This window comes from Calypte anna, chromosome 2 (assembly GCF_003957555.1).
Source record: "Calypte anna isolate BGI_N300 chromosome 2, bCalAnn1_v1.p, whole genome shotgun sequence".
NCBI classification, from domain to species: Eukaryota; Metazoa; Chordata; class Aves; order Apodiformes; family Trochilidae; genus Calypte; species Calypte anna.
The window spans coordinates 6,352,571-6,377,083 of record NC_044245.1 but is presented as its reverse complement, the minus strand read 5'-3'; the positions used below and the strand labels follow the sequence as shown (position 1 = coordinate 6,377,083).

At 41.1% G+C, this 24,513-nt stretch overlaps 1 protein-coding gene across 2 annotated transcripts in view; it reads right to left on the bottom strand.

The window, feature by feature from the left end:
- LOC103534760 (sodium channel protein type 5 subunit alpha-like) overlaps positions 1-24,513 on the bottom strand; it is a 167,475-nt gene that overhangs the window by 58,317 nt on the left and 84,645 nt on the right. For both annotated transcript variants that reach the window (XM_030444105.1, XM_008500749.2), the window contains exon 16: positions 9,287-9,757. In XM_030444105.1, coding sequence (XP_030299965.1) covers positions 9,287-9,757 — 471 coding nt within the window. The remainder of the gene's footprint in view (positions 1-9,286; positions 9,758-24,513) is intronic.

Here is a 24,513-nt window from a genome sequence, read left to right as displayed (position 1 = left end):
AACTTGATTATTTGGGACTAGTCATCCCTGTTCTCCATCCTACACCACCTGGTCCATTATTCCACTTCAGAAGAAACAACCAGACATCAGGCTTGCTTACCAGACTGATTTTTGCTCAGTTTTTCTGCCCTTATTTACCCCTCCAAGTCTTTTCTCTTTCTGTGCACCTATGCAAAAGTCTGAAACAATATAATGCAAAGGAAGCAGTAAAATGCCAGAGTTAGAAGGTGCTGCTTGTATTTGCCTTATAAATCCATCTAGATTTTTCTTCTTTTCCTTCATGATCCAGTCTTTATAAGGACTCTGTTTATTAAAATCCAAATCACTAACACATGCATGCAGAAGAAAAACATCAGTAAATCAGGTTAAATGCAACAGACTCCAAAGTCAGAAAGAGCACAGACCTGAGTCCCAGCTCCCACGTAGATGAAATTATGACCCCAGATAGGATTTTCACAGACCTCAAGGGAGTTTCCAATGGAGCTGTTTTCTGTCAGACTTAAGGTCATTGTAGCCTGAAGTTACACCTATGTAGCTAACCACAGAACTTATCCTCCTGGTGAAACTCATTTTTCCCCTGAAAGTAATGGGGTATTTTGAAGAAAACTGCAATACTTCTCCTAAGCAAGTAGAAAACTAAGTACTGCTCCTTTGAGTACATAGCTAGATAAAAGTACCAGAATCTGACCCTTAAAATGTATAATGGCCAAGGCTAACACTGGCCAGAAACCCCAGGTTGTTAGCAGAGGCTGTTAATGGCAAAAGTTCCCCTGGAACCAGCCTGCTTTGGTATTCTTTTCTCATTTTGAATAAAGGTGAACTAAAGCTTTGCCAGACAGACACATCACAGTCACTAACTGCTGGTCTCTGCACAAGCACTGGATGCTTTGCCAAACATCATCCCTGAAGAAGGGAAACAGTAGTTCAGCAGTGCTTCTCCTTGGAGAAATCCAGAACATTTCAAGAGTCTGAACTCTGGCAGCAGAGGAGCAAGGTGTGTTATTTCTAGTGGCTTCTGCCTTGTAGGCTGAAGATTTTTTCTCATACTGGGCAGCAAAATGCTGCCCATAATAAAACACAGATTCATTATTCCAGGAGTTGACTCTTAAAATTAGTCTAAGTGAGAGACCTTGGCAAAAAGATGTACTGCCAAAGTTAATTTAGCCTGTTATCAATTCAATAGGCTTAAATAGGCAGTGAAAGTGTTTCGTAAGTGTTCATTGTACAGAGTTCAAGCTAATACCTTCTGCTAAATTGCATTTTGAAGTTTAATCACACTCTGTGTTTCTTTTGGTAATTAGGATCTCTCCATAGCATAATACGAAGAACTCAAACTAATGGCCTCCTCTGATGGAAGTTTAAATTTTGTAAGTTTGCCTCAAAGTGTAGTGAGTGGGGGCTGCCTGAAGTAACCTGCAACCTTTCACCCAAAGGAAGGATTCTTATTTTGATCATTAGGAAAGGATCACATTATTATAGGCAGTAGAAACAAAACCATTATTTTACATTTTGTTATTTTGGACCATAATTAATGGACATCATTTCAATAACCTGACACATGCACACACACTCTGTCTGACATGGCACAGGAGCTGTCAGGGAACTGGCCGCTGTTCATTTTGTCCAAAAAATGTTAAATGTCGGCATTTTCTTTACCAAAGGGAGAAAGAGTGAGAAATGCTCATTTCTGGGTAGCATTTTGCTTCAGGGAGGGATATGGATACTGGGAAATGGCACCCAGTAGGCTGTGACTGACATGTAGTCCACGGTCTGGGCACTTGTCCAAATGCATGTTGTCAAGTCTGCTATGCCTGATATCAGTTCCCTCAATGCCAGCCTCTTTTTTCTGCTTGTTTTTATTATTATTAGTTAGTTAGTTGGTTATTTTCCTTCTTTTTCTTTTCAATCAGGTCCCTGTGTTTCCCGCACCTTAGGCATTATGCTGTGGACAAATATATTTCCCTGCCCCTGAATAAGCATCCTAAAAACCTTTGTTTGCTGTGTGACTGCTCAGATCACGTCAGCAGATATCTGATACAGAGTCTTCTCCTTCTGCCTCATTGTACCGAAACAAAATAAACACAAATATTTTTTGGTAGGTAAATGAAAAGATGAAAACATTTAAACCTGGATAAAAATACTAGAATCTGGCCCTTAAAATTCAGAATGGGTAAGTCTAAGGCTGGCTCGAAAACACAGATGCTCAGTAGAGGCTGCTAACAGTAAAAACTACTCTGAAAGCAGCCTGCCCTGGTATTTTCTTTCATTTTGAATAAAGGTGAAATAAAACTTTGCCAGACAGACATCATCACAATCACTAAGTGTGGTTTTGAATCTGCTGCTGTGATTTACAGTCCTTTTCCTTTTTCTAGTGGCCTTGCTGCTCCTCTTCTCAAGATAATAAATACAGAATTATTCTGTTTTATTGTTTAAAAAATTTTTAAAAATCATTGAGTTATATGCATTTTTCAAGAAATGCAAAGCAAAACATACAGTTTAAAAAGTGAGATATCCAGGCAAATCATGTTTCCAATAGCAAGGAGAAAGCCCTGTTATCTTGCTGAATGAATGGTAAAATATGGGCCCAAATAAAACTGGCAGAAAAATGGTGTAAGATTTTTTTGTGTGCTGCATGCATGTGTTCACTCTCCTGCCAGTGAGAACTGGGGAATCATCAACAGAATCAAAGGTATTTTATCCAGTTGCACTAAAAGAAACCCCAAACCATGTCCTGCAGACTGGAACTTAAAATGGGTAGAATATAAATAGTGTTTGAAAGGTCATTACGGTTCCTGACAATAAAGTCTATTTCCTGCAGTAAAAGGTTGGAATTAATGTACCTGTCAAATAAACACATGACTTGGTATCCCTGATTTACAGATGTTAGAATTATTAGCAGCATAAGACATTGTCACAAACAATTTTATATCAAAATCTTTATGCACTGGCATTTTTATAGCAATTTTCAATAGTTTCAGCTTACACTACAGAACCATTTCAGCCTCAGGAGCAGCTCTGCAATGCACAGAAATTACACAGTAAAATTTCCACTGTATACAAAGGGAACAGATGTGTGTCCAGGTGCAGATGGTGAACTCTCTGTTACCTGAGACATTTCTTTCTTTTCTGTGTCTGACAAATGATGCATCATACTGAAAATACACTTCAAGGCTCTGTGCAGAAATTATTGGTTGAAGGCTTTGACTCAGTGTTATGAGAAAGCTAAAACATCATCACCCAAATGGCTGTCTTTGACCTCAAAATGATGAATCTCTCACTGGTAGAAACACATTAAAAAAAGGAAAAAAAGCCATCAGAAACAATTTCACCTTATCGAGTGAACTACAATGAGCCAGTAGTTCTGAAATAAACATGAGGAAGAAGAGAATAAAAGCTTGGGATTTTGATCCAGTCCAGGGCAATATAGAAACCACCACTGAACAGAGACTCTGGTGGCAGCTGTGTCATTGAGGTGTACAGAGGCAGTTACTCATCTTGAATGATAGAAAAATTTGGGTTGCAAAACACCTTTAAGATCATCAAGTCCAACCATTAACCCTGCACTATCAAGTTCATCACTAAACCATGTCCCTAAGCACCACATCTAAAGTCTGGAAAACTGCTTTTCCTAGGAGATGGTTTGGTATAGCCCAGACACAGGTACACACAAGGGGAGAACTGTTTCCTTCCCTCAGACAAAATTCCCTGCCAGGTGATAGGAAAGTGAGCCCTAGCATGCCACAGCAACAACTCACTGCTATTTAAAGTTTTCCACTGCCAAGGATAAGGCTTGGGGAAGAGGATGAGCCAGCCCTCCACCAGTTTGCAGTCTCAGGACGGCACAAACCAGCAGTGGTGCAAGATGGGACCAGGTTACCATGCAGGGCAAGGTAGTGGTAAAGAAAAGGGGTGAAGAAAGCCACAAAACCTCCATCCTGGCAGCAGGCAGCCAGCACTTTCCATATGACCCAATTAGCCACTCCATTGGAACAAATAAATGCAGGCAGTTTCTGCAAACAGGCAGGCAAGGGCTGCTGGTGGGGCACTGGGATGCACGGGAAGGTACAAAGGTGTTCTCCCCATGGAAAGCTGCATCCCCACCAGGCTGGGCTGCTGAAGAGGGAGAAGAGGTGAGAGGCTTTTTCTTGTGGCCAAGAACCACTTGCCACTGAAGGTTGGACCATCTTGTCAGTGGCACAGATCAAGCTGAGGGAGTAGTTTGGGTGAAGGAGGACATGTAGCAATCAAATCTAAGAAGAAAGCCATAACAACCCAGTGGGGTTGAATCAAACAACAAGAAGAGAGTAGAGACATTTCTTAGGTTGAACTAATAAAATGTCCTGACTCATCAATGCAAAAAAGGATCCAGATAGTGTGCAGAAAGACCTGAACATCACTGAAGTCTGGGGTAATGGGAACAAAATTCAACAACATAAGTGCAGAACACCATATTATAGGGACTTAATGGGACACCCAGAGTTATCCATCTGGAACCTCCTTTTAGTTTATTATTCACAGAGTTCCTCTGAACCACAAATTGATGTCACTGTGAAACAGGCACATACTCTTTTGGGCTACAGCTGAGGGCACCCAGAAGGTTAAGCAATACCAAAATTTTGAAGATTTAAGCTTTGGAATTATATATCTAATGTAAAGAGTACAAACTGCTCTGATGCCTGAAACTCTCAATGTAATTAAACTTCAGGTAAGTTCTTGTAGGGTCGATCTCCTAGAATTGTCCCACCATCTTACTGTCCCCATAATCTGTTTTTTACTCCTTTGGGACACTGAAAATTGAGATCACCTATGAAAAGATGGTACTATAAGCAATTGCAAGACACTCTACTGAGGTTCAAGAAAATAATTTCTCAGTCTAAGGATTTAGGAAACCAAAATGTGAACCCTAAAGAAATTTTAGATGTGACAAGCATGTTTCTTTGGTTGCTGCTGAGCTTTTGGAAGCTGTTTTCCTGGTAGGAAATATTTAGAAAAACATATCTAAAAGGTAGAGTAAAATGGAAGACAGTTTTCATGTAACAGAAGCTTATTTGGACACTTTGTGTGGCGTATGCCTGGGTGGATGATAATTTTGTTGTGATTGTTCTTGTTCCCATTATAAGTTTGAAGTTCTCACCAAATCTTGAAAAAGTCTTGAGGACTATTAGTGCAAAGCTTCCCCAGCACTATGAGCAGGGCAAGGAAGAAGTTAGGTAAAGACTTCAGCAAAAACATTGTGGTGACTGGCATCAACATACATACCACACAATAAGGATGAATTAATGAATTTCAAAGTGGTCATTTCTTGCTCCTCTTTTGTCAACTTCTTGCACCACTGTTGACTTTTTACTGTTCAGCTTTTCTTCCTGATCCTTTCACCACACATGTGGGCTACAGGCATGTGTCTCCTGCCTCCCCGAGCCTGCAGAGCATCTTACTTGTATCTCAGTAATCAAAGGAGATTTAGAAGCTATCAGGTTACCTTGCTCCTTTGAGACCTTCTCAATGACAATGCCACAAATTGGTGGCTCTCAGGAAGATGGCTGCTGCCAGTGTAAGCTTTGATAATAGAAATGGTAACTGAAATTTAAACTTATGACATTTCTACTACTCAGAGGAAAATGTGCCACCACAGAAGGGTTTCTCATCATCTGAAATTTCAAATTGCTGTGCATTACGCTGTGGGGCCCATTTTTCAGAGCCACAAAGACTTATGTTAAAGTAGCTTTCTGACTTTCTGGGAAGAGCCTGGCATTGGTACAGGAGCTGTAAACCGAGCTGATCAGCACCCTAATATACCCAACCACAATCAACAACTTTGTTCTTCTCCTTGAGACCAGCCTCCCTTTAGCCTCTCCATCATGATGGATGGCTCAGGACTGATGTGAATGCCCAACGAACAGAAAATACTTCAGGATCTCCAACTGACAAAGGAAGTGTAAAGGATGTGTAAGGATTGTGTAGATTTACCTAGCCATGTACTTCAGAGGATTTTATACATATAGTCCCTGCTCATGCAACTCCTTTTGAATTTTCTCCCATTCTATTGCACCCAAATCTACATGCATGAGTAAGGCAGATTCTGGCAATGTTTTCAAAGGGCTGCTGGATTCCAGGTCAGCCAAACCTAAAGTGAAGCAGAGCACATTATCTTCTCCTGAGAAGTAAATATACACACACATTCTCTTTGTACATGCTAACATATTTAAATATGTAAAAATATGGATCATAATTAGGGGAAAGTTAGAATGGATTTGACTGTTTAGCATGCCCTTGGTCGTTTTCTTTCCTTTCTGTATGATGCCCTCCTCACAAAAAGATACTTCACCATAATTGTGCCCTTTCAGGGCAATCATCATGTAAATTTTGTTCTTGTTCAGTTTGTTCTTCCCTTGTGAGCTCTGCCATGGTTATGGTGGCCATCCTGGAGGGAAGGATTTATTCCCCAGAGTCTCACAGAGCTGCCTTTGATACAGAAGTTAGTAAACTGTAATGCTCACAACTCTAAATCCAAGGAACTAGGATTTCATACTGACTTCCAGGTGCTGTAGTATCTTCTGTAGTAACCTATATTTTGATGCTGCTCCAGAGATCATTTCTTTGGAATGGGCACCATTAAAAATTACAGATCTTTGAATCATTTAGGATCTGCTTTCTCGTGGCTCTGCTCCTTACAGAGCCTTACAACTTAAAAAAATTCTTAGGTTGCTGCAGGGAAGTAAATGCAAATCTTATTATAAGATTAAAATTTCTGCTGTTGAGCTTTTTCCTATTTTTGTTTCTTCATTATGTCCATGTATTTTGAGTCTGTGAGTTGGAAGCCCCTCACATGCACACGTTTTCCACTCTAGAAATCTGACAAAACTGCTGGATATCTGAACTTATTTCTTGTTTGGACCTTTTGGGCAGCAGACCCCTGAGGCTTGTGGACAAAGGCCAAACCCCATTGATCAGGGCTGTGCACAGGGGAATAGCAGTGACCTGCAGCAGCTATTTGTCAAAGGCTGGAAAACACTAATGACAAAGCTAATTATTACATTTCTCAACTCCATCCCTTCTATTTCATGCACACACTAGCAGTGAACTGTATTATTGCTCTGCAATCCTCACATCTTAGGTAATGTGACAATGTTACTCTAATGTTTATTGGAAATTTCATGAAAAGTTGCAGTGTGAAATGAGCATTTTGGTTTGCTTCTCCTGCTGGGTTTTGTTTCCTTCTATTTTGTTTCTGAATACTTGAAGTTTGTATTATTTACGATAATTTTCAATTTTACTGAAATGATTAGAAGAAGTTTTCTTAATATTTTCTGGTCAACTTTTATTCGTAATGTTCACTAAAATGCCTATTTTTCTATGTAAGTGCTCTCCCTTATGACTCTAATAGATCTCACTAAAGGTCTAATTTCACATTTACTTCCTCTACATCATAAAATGGATGACTACCTCTTCTGCCTACTAATACACACATCAGCACTTAGATAGACACATTGTGCAGCTAAATAAAAATCAACATTTCTATGCTTCTAAGGCACAGGAAGATGTAAAAATCTCAAACCCTCCACAAGATCTAAAATCCCAAACCCTCCACATCTGTGCTGCAGTTTAGCTTACAATTGTGAACATAGTTATTTATCTTGAGGAAGGTGGGATAAGATGATGCAGCAAACACCCATGTGCACATAAACTCACACACACATAATTCCAGACTTCATAGATGCCTGTAAGCAAAGTTTCAACAAACCTTTGCTTTGCACTGTGAAGGAAAAATCTGAGAGGTTTTAAGATTTTTACCCTCTGTCAGATATAGCAGAAAGATGTGGATATCTTTAAAGGCCAAAAGGAAAAAAAACCCACAACAAACAAACCAAAATTCCTGAATTAAGCACATTTACACACTATTAAATGCATTTGTACTGATCACTATTTGCAGATTGTCTAATATAAAGAAACTCAACTACTGTATTCATAACTCACTCTTCCAGTGTACTCTGCTTATAGATTTAACTAATGCAAGGCTTGGAATAGAAAAGGATTTCAAAGAAAAAAATAGATACTATCTGTGCTGCCCACACTGCTCCACAGGTCATTTAAATAATAGTATTCCCTAAACAAACAAACAAACAAACAAACAAAACAGAAAATTCCTTAGAAGTCTTTATTTTCAGAAATTTCAGATTTCTTTTTGTTGTTGTTGTTGTTAGCTAGGTGTCTATTTGGACAGTGGGGTTTGATAAGGTTTTCTGACCCCTTGGCCTTTAGGTCCCAAAGGGGATGCTCAGTGTGCAAGACTCACTGGTGAGTGGATGCACCAACACTGTAAAGATTTCCACAACGAAGGAGGAGACATTAATGTTTAGCAACCACTTTGTTCTTTTTAAGGACAGCCCTTCTCTAAGGACAGTCTTGCTTCAAACATTCTTCCCCTCAACCAGGTGACTGGGGATCCTTTCTGACAGCTGGATCCAACACATGAGCTTTGATCCAGGTCCTGCTGAACTCTGCAGGTCTCAACCAGCATCAGAGGATGCTGGATCAAGGCTGGAGTGTCTGGCAAATATTAACTAGCTATGGCATGGAGCCAAGAGATAAAGCTGGTAGAAAGGGGAGGGGACAGAAAGAGAGAAAGAAAAGGATTACCATAAGTACTTTTCATTTTCATTTTTCACCAACATTTTGAAGCACATAGAATTTTTTAACCTTTACTATGAACATTCTTGAAGATGAAAATCTGAAGTGTCACAACACAGAAAAGGTAAATAACTATTTTTCCTGTCTGAACACATAAAACTATGTATCCTCTTACTTTCTCTGGTGCTTTGTCATATCAGCCTCTGCCTCATATTTTTAAGAGAACAACCCTGTCTCTTGCTGCACAAATCAACCCATGCCATTGCCCATTTTTGCACACTGAGAAAATCCCGTTGCACTCAGAAGATGTAAGATTTGTTCTGTAACATTCCCATGATTCAGCTGAAACAAATAACAATAAATAATAAAAAACAAAAACAAAACCCAAACCAAAACAAATAGCTTCCTGTGTGAGAAAGTGTTTAGTTGTTCTGGTTAGAAAAATCAGTCTAGGCAAACATGAAGAATACAAAGGGAACACTCCTTGTTGGAGACTGAATTTTGCTCTTAGATATGCACGTGTAACTTCTTCTGAAGTTAACAACATACCAACATATCAAGGGCAGGATTAGGTCATAGGACATTTGCATCATGAGCCATGGATCCAGATCAAGGCCATCTTAATAAACAGCAACTAGCAAACATTTTGGTTGCCTACCTGATCCATTTCCGTGAAGGTGCTCTGCTCCTCATCTTCCTCCTCGATATCAGACTCTCCCACAGCAATAGGTACACAAATTGACAGGTCAGGATTGGTCATAAAATCATCATTGTCTGTAATTCCTAGGTGTTTCTCCCCATTTTTATTCATCCCATCCTCAGCGTGGTTCTCTTTGTGATTCTCCATGTCTTTGCCAAGATCAGCAGTTGTGTGACTGTTCACACAATTGTTAAGGGCACCTGTAGTCTGGGCTGCAAGTTTCATCATTGCCTTCTTTTCAGCTGTTGTCTTGGGGTGCCGGAGGACATTGCAGCAAAAATTCCACAGGGTGTGTTTCATGTACTGGAGACCCCTGTGGATCCGAGCAAAAGCGAGCTGCAGGTTGTTCATCTCCCCATCCTCATCGGGTGCTGAAAGGTTGTCAGCACTGAAGGAGCTGAGCAGCAAGGCAAGGAACAGGTTGAGCACCTGAAAAGAATAAAGTTTGAAAGGAAATCAATGGCCTTTAATTGTGGAGGACAAAGGTTTGGTTCTGGAAGCTGGAGGGTCTGAGTCTCATCTTATCTGTGCTGCCATAGCACCTCCTGTGTTTGTGGAACTCCAAATTATAGGTGGTTTCAATAGAAAAAGGAGGTCTGCAGACATTTCTCAGCACATTAATTTTAGGTCCGTGGACAAGAACACACCCTGACAGTCCCTTTCCCCTTGCAGCATCCTAAAATGTGGTAAAGAAAAGGCAAAGCTCAGAAACAGATTACATGATAAAATTTTCATTGGAATCTATATCATGTAAATGTTCTCCTAAGTGGTGGCATGATGAATTTCCTGTAATTGCCAGTTTTCCATCTTGGAGAAAATAATTAATTATAATGCTAATTAACATTCAGAAAGGTACTGCTCCCATGTAGATAAAGACACAGGAAGAATGTTTATGGACCTCTTTGGTTTTTACTCTGTGTAAGTATTGTTATTTTTATTTCATACATTCATGTATAACATATAGAGACCTAGACAAGCTCAAAAATTGGGCCCACATGAACCTCATGAGGTTTGACAAGGCCAAGAGCAAGGTCCTGCATCTGGTATCAATACAGGTCAAGGGATGAAAGGATTTAGAATAGCCCTGTGGAAAAGGATTTGAGGGTACTGGTCCATGAAAAATGGACATGAGCTGGTAACGTGAGCTTGCAGCCCAGAAATCCAACTGTGTCCTGGCTGTACCAAAAGCAGCAGGGCCAGCAGGTGGAGGGAGGTGATTCTCACCCTCTCCTCCTCTCTAAAGAGACCCCACGTGGAGTACTATGTCCCCAACACAAGAAGGACATGGAGCTCTTGGAGCAAGTCCAGAGGAAGCCACAAAGATGATCAGAGGGCTGGAGGACCTCTCCTAGGAAGAAGTCTGAGAGAGTTGGGGTTGTTAAGTGTGGAGAAGGTGCTGGGGGGATGTTATTGCAACCTTTCAGTATCTGAAAGGGGACTATAAGATAGACAGGGCCAGACTTTTTAATAGGGCCTATTGCAACAGGACAAGGCATAATGGTTTTAAATTAAAGGAGGGGAGGTTTACACTAGATATAAGGATGAAATTGTTCACAGTGAGGGTGGTGAGACACTGGCATGGGATGCCCAGAAAGGTGGGAGATGCCCTATCCCTTGAAACATTCAAGGACAGGTTGGATGGGGCTCTGATCAACCCAATCTAGTTTGATATGTCCTTGCTCACTGCAGGGGGCTTGGACTAGATGACCTTTAAAAGCCTCTTCCAATACAAACCATTTTACCATTCTATGATGGTAATATACATATACATGGGACTTAATTGAAATGGTACATTTGGAAACATTCCAAACATTTTTATGTGTTTTCACAGATAATTTTGATTTAAACATGCTCTAGGCCACGAAAAAAATCTATCCTGACTGTGAATAAACATCTAAGAGGTCACAGAGTTTCAAATCCTTTTCCCTCCAGGCAAAAACAAGCCATCAAAACCAGGATCAATGGGATCCTGGTCAAATCTGACCAAAGCTCACCCTCAAAATAAGCTTGGTCCTTGAAATAAAAGTATTTGAAGATTTTTACAGCTGCATGAGAAGACTGAAACTGATCTGGAATCTGTAAGTTGGCTTCCTCTTGTTCTGCAGCTTCAGAACTGTCTGGGTTTCTTGGTAGTGCCCAGCAAGATTAGACACAAATGAAAAACAACTCCAGTTATATAAAATAAATAAAACCAGCTTCTTCTCACAGGTTATTCTCAGTAATACATCTTGCAGCCTGATCATCAGCTGCTGTGTATGGCTCATCACATCTGCTCGTGGTCTGAGAAGGAGTGAATTAGAACTTTCATGCTGGAATTACATGGGCAGAGGCTCACACTGGAGGTAGATACCTGGGATGATGGAAATGGCACTTAGATGGCACAAACCAATATCAGCTGTAATGATATTACAGCTTTTATTACTCAGAATTACAGATATTACAGATATTACTCAGAATAAACTAGAACCAAATTTGCCTGGTATCAACTCCCCTGCTGCCTCTACCTGGCATGTGGGTGCCAGTTCTATGGCACTTCAAGGAAGAGACCAATGTTGCAGCACTTCTGCTGTTTTAGCAATAAAATGGATTTTATGAAGATATTTTCTCTGTGATCTCTTAATGCCACCAGAAACACTTGTAAGGCCTTCAGCTTATGCCTTTCTGATAGTATTTTAAATTGATAAAATCTGCTAGCCCAAAACAAACAATATAAACAGTACTGAGCCATTGAGACACACAGGTTTGTGTTATAGCAAAACAAAGGTTTTGCTATAATCCATACCTCCCCCCTCACCCCTGCCCCGTTCTACCTTATTTCAAACATTCAGAATACATGAACTGGAATTTTGAAAACTAGCCTAGTCTTAATCACTCCAGTGACTGCATTTGAAGTGTCCTGTCAGGACTGTTTTGTAAAGTACTCCTTGCAATCACTGTGATTATAAACGAAAGCAGTTGGTGGCACAGCAGATGCCCACGTCCATTATGAACTACTGAATAAACTATTGTCACACGGAGCACTACCCTGCTCTGAAGTAAAGGGAGATTAAAGCTAATTGTTTCTGAGCTGGCCCATCATACTGGAGTGCCACTGACAGCTTGTGTGGGTCTCTTAATCACTGTGGTGGGTCTGGTATCAATCAATCTTTCATTTCATATCCCACTCAGAGGTATTGCAAGTGATGTTGTCTGATAGGTAGTTGAAAACCAGAGGCCTGGATAGACTGCCAAGCAGATGGGAGCCCATCAGTGAAGGAGGCACAGGGAGAAGCACCTTAAGAGTTTTCAACTGAGTTTGATAGAAGTATAGATTCTCAGAGATAGCCACATCTCTACATGTGCCCTGAAATTAAGCATGTAGAGAACAGACACTGCCCAGGTCACCAGCACAGAGTTTGGAACAAGCCACAGCATGTGTTTCCTTCCCAGTGGCTACTTAGGGATGTGGGAAGGAGCTGGAAGAAGAGAGGGAATAAAGAAATTCAGAATGAAAATATTCTGGTCTTCAGATGTTCAATTCAGTTACTTTTACAGGGCTGTCCACTACTCTTTGAGATTATCTGACACATCTGCACCAGACCTGCAGGAGATACATATCCTCCCAGATCTCCAGCAGGAGCGTGATGGGGTATTACAGCAGGCAACAGACTGGTGGCATTTAGGGAATTCAATCCCTCTTCAAATACAGCAGCTGCCTCCAGACTCAAACACCACAGCTTCAGGGTCTAATGAGATCTTTAAGCCCCATTTCAATGAAAACAAATTCATCATGTATACAATGGAGCCTGATCAAATGCAGGTGACCACCTTGGGACTTCATGCAGCAGCCAGTAAGTAGTCATCTAGTCAACTAGCCTTATGCCCAAGTCATCCTGAGACAACTAGCTGGCATGACACAGTGTTATGGGAGAGCTTTGTCTAGTTGGAGGCCAGGACGGCATTAGACAAAACTTAGTCAAGTTCTAGGTCCTTGCAGACTATAACGGTAGCCCAGACGTCTTCGCTATCCAGCAATACCTCCATGGAGGCACCTAGAGTTTTTCTGAAGCTGAATTTCATCCTAAACTTCATTAATTTTGTTCACAGAATAATTTGTTTGAAATGCCATGTTTTACTTTTTCTTAATTATTTAAGATGTCAAACTGCAGTTATGTAAGCCTTTGCAGATATACCTGCAGGTGTCTATAGTAGGTGGTAACATTCCTAGTGTTGTTATTTACCAGGGATTATTAGGGCAATGTTTTTTGCTTCCCAGAAAGGCAGCTGACATTTTGCACAAAAAAATATTTGCACTTCATGCTTTTAAACAAAAATAAAACTCAACTATCATTGCCTTCTTCCTTTATGAGCAGGTAACCTCAGAGGTGTATTGCTGGGCATTCAAACAGAGTGAACTGCAGTACAAGCACTTTCTGTTTGCTTATCCCCCCCATTTCACTGTACACTGCATTTTTCCAGAAAAATATATGCTCAACCCATGACACACCACATTTCCTGTAAAAGGTTGCTAATAATATCCAGTCCTCCTGGTTGCTAATGCAATGCTTTCAGTTGAAGTAAAAGCAAACTAAAGACATTCAGTTCCCAAAAGCAGTGGCAGGTTTGTCTGTCCATGTGGATCCTCTTCAAAAGAAATCTGCTTTCCAGTGACATTGATCAGCCAGTTCCTGAAAGCAGGTCACTTTTTTGGTCTTTGAGGTTAGGAATCAAATGACAGATGCACTCAAAGAAACCCCAACTCCTTTAGCATAACAACGTTAAGCATTCACCCTCATGAGAACCCAGCCTGCTTCCATAGGTTGCTTCCTTTGTTAATGCCTTTCCACAGCCTGTGACTGTAGTTATCCCATTGTAAGACACAAAGGATGAAATTCATCCAGCCTTAAGGACTGGTGCTCCCCACAGGCACCTGAAGGACTTTGCCTGGGATGCCTGTAGATGATAGAAACAGTTTGGCATCACAGGAGGTACTGAACAGCTGAAGTCACCTCCACCTCCGGTGGTGCCGGTTGCAGTTTAGGCAACTGCAGACTTGGAAGTTCAGTCTATCACAGGCAGCTGAAAGTTAGGGATCTTAGCAATAAAGACCAAATAACTTACACAGAATTATAGAGTATCTCCAGTTGTAAGGGACCCATAAGAATCATCGAGTCCAACTCTGTGCTCCTTGCAGAACTACATAGAACGAAATTATATGACTAAAGGTGTCATCCATGACTTGTCAAGCCCAGCCAAGTATCCAGGAGGTCCTTTTTCATGTCAATCTGGTACTCCATGTCCCAGGCCAGCATTGGCCAACCTTTATAACCAGGCAACCTTCACCAGATGAGAGGAGAGCGTGGGATGCTTCAGCCCATCCTGAGCAGAACTGCAGCATGCAGGTAGCAGGCCAGGCATTGCACAGTGCTGCATCAATTCTACAGTCACAGCAAGTGAAGAGCATAGAGGCATGAAGCTGTGAAGCTAATTCCTAGCTCCCCTAGCTCCCCCTCATTCCCCTAGCTCAGCAAGCTGCTGAGAGGACTAGGCAGGGGCTCTGGGTGAAGGCTGGGAAACACATACCCTGCCACGGTGGGCTGCAGTCTGAGTGCCTCAGCTCCATCAGCTCCTTTTGTTTTGGCCATCAAGGTAGAAAAACAGACACTGTAATTTCAGATTACACCTTTTGATCAAACCTTCTTCAAAAATACTTGTCTGCAAACTCTGTTGCTGAAGTTTAAATACTTTTGAAGCAAAAGCATATGGCTACTTCCATGCTTCTCTTCCATTCTTGTATTTACCTTGACTTGGCAAAACTGGAATGATATAAATCTTTACGTATTTAACCTTCTACCTGTTATTCAGTCACTGTCCAGGCTCTACAACTCCCCTGCACTCCTGTGAATTGATTCAGCAATGTGTTTGCTGCCCTGCACTCGCAGTGTAGTCATTCACTGTCCTAAAGACAGGCTGAAAACCAACTGGAAAGTCGAAGTATGTAATTTGGAAGATTTAAAATAATTTTGCATTTAATTTGGCTTGGAAGGAGGATGATGTTCTCCAGAAGTTCAACAGCAGGTACCATCATCCCCACTGCTCATGATGGAGACGAGTTGAGTGAACCTATAAGGGACCTGCATCACCTTAGAGTGCTTCCCTGTGGAAGAGGAGCCAGTTAAACAGGCTTATCTGTAACAACAGGGTGCAGAGCAGAAAGCATGTCCTATCAATTCCATCATGCAAAAAAGAAAGCAATTTTAAAAAAATGTATTGCTGTGGGAGCACGTTGTCATTTCTGTCACTCAGCTGCATAGAAAAGCCCAGGCAGAGCAGCATAGGGATGTACCTGCCAGGATCATCAAATATGTACTCAGTGCTTTCTTGTGGATAAAACAGGACCCATAAACCTCAAGTTACTCAAACCCACTTCTCTGGCAGTGCCTGTAAGACACAGACCAGCAAGAAGATCTTCAGGCACTCTTTGGCCTGTAGAAGAAACTGATTTTCTTCCTTCCTGTTTGTTTTCTGATGGCAGTGGACATCTGCACTGTTCTTTGGCTAACACAGATGGGAAAGATGCAGCTTTCTCTTTCCTCTCCAAGCCTGATAAAAACATACCAATTTTTTTTTCAATAGTAAAATCCATGAAGCTGCAAAGAAAAACTGCTCATAAAGAGGCTTTCACTGTATCAAGGAAGTCTGAGATTTGAGTTTATGCCAGAGACCAAAAAAAAAAAAAAATAGGGCATCTTGTCTACCTTTCTGCTACTGTAGGATTATTTCTTTCCTTGGAAGTATATTTTCCAATTCCCTCTACATTTTCATCCTGGGGAGAATTTATCAAGAGAGAGTACTCCTGCAAAAAGCAATTTACATGATCAGTTATTTTCTATATTCCCTTTTCTATTATTTCAGCTATTTGTGCTTGGTTAAGAAGCTTATATCCTCCCAGCCCAGTTTCTCTTTATCCTGCGGTCAATCTCATAATCCCATTCTTGTCATATCTTAGTTTTTTGCTGTCAAAATGATCATGACACCACAAGTATAGCAGGTGGTCCTTGTGTCCAGAGGCAGGTGAGAGAGAACAAAGTCTGGAGCAGGACCAATCTCCTTCAAATTTCTTGCCAAGATCAGGAAAATACATCGAAATGGGCATTGGGGTTTCCTGCTTTGCAATCAGATATCTTCCCAAGTGGACTCTGATCCTACAAGCAGGTTAGAAGCTGCATATAAGAGGTTTGTGGGGCATCAGGTTGTTGCAACAGCAATTTTTTTCTTATCTCCATGTTAATGTGTTTGGTGAAAGAACTGGCTTATTTGTTTACATATAAATAGCAATATCAAAAAATACAATAATATAAAAAAATATTAAAACCAATACACTAAATTAATCTTATTTCCCACTTAGAGTCCTAAAATCCATTAGGATGATAACAAGAGGGGATGTTCTCCACCAGGAAGAAAAAATGGAAGTAACATGGTAGGAACAATCCTGTCATATACAAATACAAAAATAGCTATAAATCCAGTTATTTCAGGTAAACTATTTCCATTTTCCTGTAGAAAGAAGAGGAGAAGGTCTGATTTTTCCCTTATCCTCACAACAACCATGTGCTACTCCCTGCCCTTGCAGAGCAGCCGTCACACACAGTGCACCTGAACATATCCCTGGCTCATGGCAAAGACAAAGGCAAAGGCATCTATAGGGTTCCCTCTATAGACAAGATGGATCCAATCCATATAGTTAGAGGGCCTTCAGCCCAGTGTGTCCTGCCCTAAACCCTGGCTGCACCAAGTGAGATGAAACAAAGGAGGAGAAGTGCCTTTTCTCTCTGCTGACTGTGAATAAGGTAGGGTGGCTGATCCAGCTGCAGCTACCTGCAAGGGAGACTCTAGAAGCTGTATGAGATGAATGTGTGTGTCCCTGTCCCATTTGTGGTTTTTCTGTATTTACCATAAGTCTAGGAGTTCTGCTGACTGTTCTCCACTTCTGGTATTGACACGGGTCACAAATATCAGAAGTCTGGAGCACCTCTCCTATGAGAGAGACTGAGAGAGTTGGGCTTGTTCAGCCTGGAGTAAAGAAAGCTCTAGGGAGAACTTGGACCACCTGCCAGTACCTGATGGGGCTACAGGAAAGCCAGGGAAGGATATTTTACATGGGCATGGAGTGATAGGATGAGGCAAAATGGTTTCAGGGTGAAAGAGGTGAGATTTAGATTACATATTAAGAAGAAATTCAGGGTGTTGAGACACTGAACAGGTTGTCCAGGGAAGTTGTGGACATCCTCTCTCTGGAAGCATTCAAGGACAGGCTGAATGTGGCTTGGACCAACTTGTTCTAGTGGGAGGTGTCCCTGCCCATTCAGGGGAGTTGGGACTTGACGATCTTTAAGGTCACTTTCAATCCAAACCATTCTATGACTCTGACATTAGATTTCCCTAAGTTTCAGTGGTCTCTCGTGCAGCCAGTTGTCTATAAGCAGTATCAGGCAGAAAAGTGATGCTGGATGGCAGCTGTGCCCCCCCATGCTTGATGGTGCATGCATGGGTGGGGGGAATGGTCACCCTATTTCTCGCTTCAGAGTTCACAGGGTTATGGATAATTAATGGGGCAGATTCCGTGGTGCTTTTCTCACCACTTTACATCTAAATCTTGAGTAATGGAAGGGTAGATTAAGCCCATTAATTACACTTCATGGCACCTGCATGGCACATGGGAGTTTTTTGAGGTCACTTTAAGCTGCCATTCCTCCTTCTCTGCTTTCAGTACAACTCCAAAGCTGCACTGTCAGTGGGCTATGCCAGTCCTGGCATGGGCACTTGAGTAGAAACATGCACACCAACTGTACCACTCCTAGTGCTGGTCAAGAACTGCTGAACTGAATTTAGATTATTTTCTTTTAGCTGAGTAATTCCCACATTTTTTAAGTCTCTTACAAATATCAAAAGATAATTCTCTGCAAACCAAGTGCTTCCTGATCTGAAAACCTTAGTCTCCAAGCCCTATATGATACAGAAGGGTGGGATGCTAAGCAGAGGCAGAAAAATGCAGGTGGTAAAGCACTGGCACAGGCTGCCCAGAGAGATGGTAGAAGCCCCATCCCTGGAAACATGCAGGGTCAGGTTGGATGGGCTCTGAGCAACCTGATCTGGTCAGAGATGTCCCTGGCTCACTGTAGGGGGGTTGGACTACATGACCTTTAGAGGTCCCTTCCAACCCAAACCATCCTATGATTCTATGAAATTATTTACATCACTAAAGCCACAGCATAAAACCAAACATGTTCCAGCAGGTTTTTCATCAAGTATCAAAACAACACTAATTCACCAGCATAGCAAGAGGTCTATCAGAGCTGGTGTGTACTTCCCAAACCACTGTCTAGACAGACAAGTCCAGCTGCAAACCTCTCTCAACAAGACAACTGGGTTTGGGATGTGAAAGGCTCAACATACCTCAGAAGCATTAGGGAAACTACAGAATGTTTATCGATTACAAACCTAGAGACAATTACCTTTGTGCAAAGCCAAGAAAACTGTTTAGTTATCATGATGATGAGGACATCAAGACAATTAGCAGAACAGACAGCACAGCCCTGGACTGACAGTGTAGACTTGGAGGCTTTGCTATTGCTACTCCCAGCAAGGAGTCATGGTAGGGGAGAAGCACCCCCATCATCCCCAGAATATTTTCACTTCTCGTATGCAAACACCATTTCATCAGCTGCTCTACCAATTATTATACAATGACTAAAAACAAGAAGAAAAATAATTTTGGAAGTTAAATCTTTGGGTTTAGTCTGTTGGTTTTTTTTTTCAACCTGTGTACCCCACCAGCTCTAACCCTGCATGGCTGGGCTTACATGGAGGAAAACACCTGGTCAAGGCAGAGTGGGATCCCTGGAACCATCCCTGTAAAATTCAGATCCCACACCTGAGAGAAGGACACTCAGCCAAAACCAAAAACTGCTCTCATTTCTGCACTCAGTCATCTCCAGGGTCATGATGTCCCTTTGGCAGTCGGGACTGCAGATCAAAAGACAGAGGTAATTCCCATTCACATGTGGCAGAAACCCTCTAGGGAAAGGTAAGCCATTAATAAATTAATTATAAAAACCTGGAAACAGAATATCAGGGAAACCAAACCAGTGATAGTGGCTACAGTAAGGAATGACTTCCCTACATGGAATGTGTTACACCAAAGCAAAACCAGCATGAGGTCCAAAGTCTAGCAAATTAAATCAGAGTGAAGAAATAATTAATAGTAATGGTTATATTTGTTTTGTTGATGGTGGTAGTTTGTGGGTTTGGGTTTTGTTTGTTTGGGTTTTTTTTTGTTTTTTAAAGGGGGAAGGCAACACTATTTTCTTTATAATGTTACTTTCTAAATCATTTCCAAGGTTTGATATTATAACTTGGGCTCCCTCACAAATTCACACTTTCTTATGAAGTGAAATATGAAAAGGATGCCTCTTTAGTGAACTTGGGGGCTGTAAGGAGGTTTAGGGTTTTTTCCATTTTGCAAGCACAGGTTCCTGGGAGGGCAGCCCAATGGCAGAGCTATCTGCCAGCCAGGAGGGCCTCTTGCAGGAAAGCTACAGAATAGATTTCTGCTAATAACTTTGCACAGTAACAAACCTCCTGCCTACACAGCACATGTCTGGCCTTGCAGCTTTCACATACCTCTGCTGGAAAAGGCAGATGACTCCAAAACAGGAGGGTACCCCTGTCTTTCATTAAAATAACAGGGCAGGAGGGTTTACCAATGGTGCTGGTTACATCTCCAAAGCAAGAGCCACCCTGTGCTGTCACATATGCCTTGCTGCTGTCCCAAAAAGTGACCCATTTCCTCTGCTATCATCTGCTCCCAGCTCCCATGATGACCCCAGCCTGTCTGGCTCCTTTGTCTCTGGCCTTTTGCAGGTTTCTCAGTGCTTCCTAAAGCCCCAGGGAGATAACCTGGTTCTTTTGCTAGGAAGGGAAGGAGGTGGATAAGCTGTATTCCCATGGTGTGTATCTACAAGATAAAGCTCTAAATGAGCTGTGTTTTGCAGAAAGCATTATTAAAAACATAAGAAAAGCATTTAATGGAGGACTGGCTACCATCATCCTTCAAATCAGGTCTGTGCTGAACCTCATGATCAAAGCAAACTATTCTTTCCAAGAATGATGACCTCATCTTTGACTGCCTTCTTATATCAGAAGATCAGAAAGTTATTTTGCTGACGTGGAAGCTTTAATATTATTTTATTTATTTATTGCATTCTTTGTGCCTGGCTGAAGTTCCTGAAACTGGGGTTGCTCAAAAACTTCTTTAGTGCAAGATAGGGAAGCAAAGGAGAAAGTTGGTGCTGTAAATTGCTCAGGAGAGCATTTTTAGGAGTTTTCATTCACTGCCAGTCTGCTAGAGAAAAGAAAGGAACCCAGAGCTAGGCAGATCCTCCATTTTATGGTCTAAAAATTGCATCAGCAGTAGCAAGTGGAAATAAGCCAAGACCTGTTCTCCATCCCCAAGGGTCAGATGACTTCCCTTCCTCTCTTCTCCCTCTCAGGATTGCTTTGTGGCTGATGTCCCCAGCCAGAGCTTTCCCTTGAATGCCTGGGCACCAGCTGGGATGGAGTGGCCAAGGAATGTGCCAACCAAGAAAAAGGAGGGACCCTCATAATGTTTGAGATTATGCCCTGGCAAGTTTATAGGTACAGACACATTCCTGTGTTTTCAAGTCAAAAGACTTCACTTGGCATTTTGCACTTGCTGAACACCCAAGAAATGGGATGGCAGGACAGCAAGATGTGGAAAACAAAAAATTATGAGAAAAGAGAAGGAGCATGGAAGTCCTCCTGGAAGCCAAATGCATAAGAATGAGTTTGTAGGACAATGAGCATAGGAGCACTCTTAGCCAAGTGGCTGCAATAAATAAATGAGAAGGGTCAGAAAGACAAGAGAAATGGTGGTGAGAAGGAGACTGCAAACAAAGAAGAAGGGAGATGAGCTGTGAGTAGAGCTGCTTGAAAAATGCCCATCCCCAAAGACAAATTTAAGTGCCTCTTTTTAGTACCATGAAAATTCAGCACAGAAAATGTCAACATTTTTAACAGTGTACTTCAGTCTGAACCCTGATATCTGTTAGTGTGTACTCATTACTGAGAAAATACAAAAGTGACCCACAGAAGGCAGAGCTTCTGTACAGAAATTGCCTTGGTCAAAAAAATAAAACCAGTTTTGCATTGAAATAATACAAGAATTTCAAATGACTTCAGAACAAAGACTTGGAATTTCCTTGTGTGTTGGGAAGGGTGAAGTCAAGAGACTGAGCTTGCAGAAGATGTTAAGAAAGGCAAAAAGCCAAAACAATGTTGAATGAGGAGGAGATTTGCTCAAAGCACAAGACTAGGAAGACTACAGCAGAAACACATAGCAATGTCAAAGGGGGAATTACTATAATCAAGGCCACAGCTGACCAGAAAATAAAAAAAAAAACATTTTAGGTAGAAAAAAAAATAAAGAAAGGGCAGATTTGTGTCATATTCAATGAGAACTAATTTAAACAAGAGTCTGGCTAGGGATAACCCAAACAAAACAGGAAGAGAAAAGATAACACATGAAATATAGAGACAGGTAGATAGAGCAAAACAGACTTAAATAGCAGCAAAGAATTATTAATTTTAAGAAGAATGAAAAAGCTGTTGGAGAGTCTCCTCAGCAAATGTGGACCAGTGGTTTTATTGGGTTTAAAGGAGTTTTAACAGAGTAGGAGCCATCTAAGCTGACTTTTGGGAAGAGAAGGAAATGTGGGATGGTAGCAGGAGACCAAAGGAAGGATCTCTGACTGCACAAACTTCTTACTGTCCAGTGAGACCCAAAAAGGCAGAAAACTGGTGCCTAACCCTGTGTACTACATTTTGATTCCAAATACATTCTTAAGCCTACTTCCAAAGACACAGACTATGTTGCCACGTACATGCCAGGTGGAGAAATGCTGGTATAAACATATACTGTATATGGAAAAAATAAATTCCAGTATCTTTTAAATATTAAACACCTCCTAAGAAGGTTATGGTCATCCCAACTAGCTGATTGTTTCACATACCCCTTCAAAAAACTATTTCTAGAAGCAACTATTATATGAACTGCTCTCTGCTTAGATTTGGAGGGTAGAAATATTTCAAACTTATTTATTTTTTTTTAAACAAAAGTATATGGTGCTTTGGTGTAATGAATAAAGTATTAAATTGTGCTGCCTGGTCTATTTTATTAGTAAAACCTTGCCCTTCCTTCAGCACATGCTAGGAAGAGTTCTGTTGTCATTACCCTTTCAATGACATCCAGACAACTCACACAGTGACATTAATAAAAAGAGACACATTTAGTTGTATCTACCTTTGCACACTCTTGTCCAATTAAATTTGACTCAGTGTCTTCTAGACTTTTAATAACTACCCAGCTATTAGCACGAACTTAACCACTGACAAAATCCTACTTACACTGTTGAGCAAGGACATTTGTAGTACAAAAATGTGCAGTATTTTACCCTACTGATGTCTAGTAAAAAAGCTGCAGTTTTTAGTTTGAAAAAAAATCTGCTTTTCTTCATTTCTCAGACCACAACCAGGTATTAAATGACAATGTACTAGTGGCATCTTCACAAATAAAATATATATACATATGTATGCATTTATGTATATGGTGGATCCTATTAAAAAGATTTCATCTTGTCAGCAGTTCCTATAAGGGAATCAATGCTTATGCAGTATTTTTTTAGGAATTTGTCTGACTTGGGAACAAAATTAGAACAAAAAGCATAAGGGTGGTTTCCAAGAGGCAGGTTGATTGAGGCATTCTTCTTCCTCCATATTTCTAAGCCGTCTCACACCCATAAAGGTTAACAGGAGATAATTACATCTTCCCTTACACACACACCTACAGAAGAGCACTAGCATTATTGCCAGATTTTATTCCTCTCTGATACATCCCCTTGACTCATTTATAGATCAAGAAGCAATACTTAAAATTCTACAGCTGAAAATCTGCACCAAATGCCAAAATCTGTCACAGCCCGCCCATGAATCTGGTTTTAATTATTGCTTTTGGGAATTCCTTATTCCACAGATGGAAAAGGAGCCACAGTCCAGTTTTTGTTTTCGGCAAAAAGCTTGCTCCTCTTTTGTACTCCAACTTTTATTAGGATTTTGATTAGTTGTACTTCAAAAGATCTACCTTCCTGTGGATGGATATTGCAGGGGGGAAAAATGGCAGATTTTAGTATTTATTCAACATGGTCACCATATAGTACCTTAAAAACAGGGATCAAACACACTTGTTCCCTAATACAAAGTGTGTGCTCAGATATAGTGCAGACTCCACCTCTTCAGAAGAAACAGCTGAGCCTGTGGCAGGATACAGAAACTCATAAATCAGGAGTGACAGAAGGTAGCAGATTACTTTTTAGGAGTATATTGTGCAAATAGTTTCTCCTCCCATCTGTTCTCAGGTGCATTTCCCTCACATCTCCTGTGCAAAGAAGCCCTGTACCTCCCAGCTTTGAATGGGCTCTTCACCTACCATACAATGGCATCTTTGATGGTCCATCATAAATATCTTGAGGTTAATTTCCCCAGACATTTTTAGCACCAGCATATGGTGTTACATGAGGGTGGACACTGATAAATCAGAGAAGTTTTAAAGCCTGGAGTCTTAGGCAAATGGTTTGTCTTTAAAGTAACCCACGAGAGGATGCAAACTTCCCATCTCTGCTAGGAGTCATCAGAGGTAACTGGACTGATTGATGGTTGCTGTCAGGATTTATCTTTTTGATTAATTACATTTCTGGTGGACCTTTCATTACCACTGAGGGTGTTTGATACTTAAGTAGATACAGCCAGATGTTCACTCAAAAGCAATGGCTACCTGAGTGCCCTGCCTCCCAAACACTCAAGAAAAGATGGATAATGGGGAATACAAATAGCAAAAATTGCTTAGGGACACATGGACTACTGCAGGAAAAAAATATAAAGGGAGAAGCTAAGAAACTTTCTGGGGTTTAGATACTTTCCTCTGTGGTTTGAATTCTCTGGTATCATGCTAAATGTGATACTAATTGGTGTGCTGCCAGCCACCAGCAGACATCAGTGGGAGCAAAAAGGATGATAACATCCTGACAGTTGTTTTGACTCCCTTATGCTTTTGTCCCCAGATGTGCTTATTC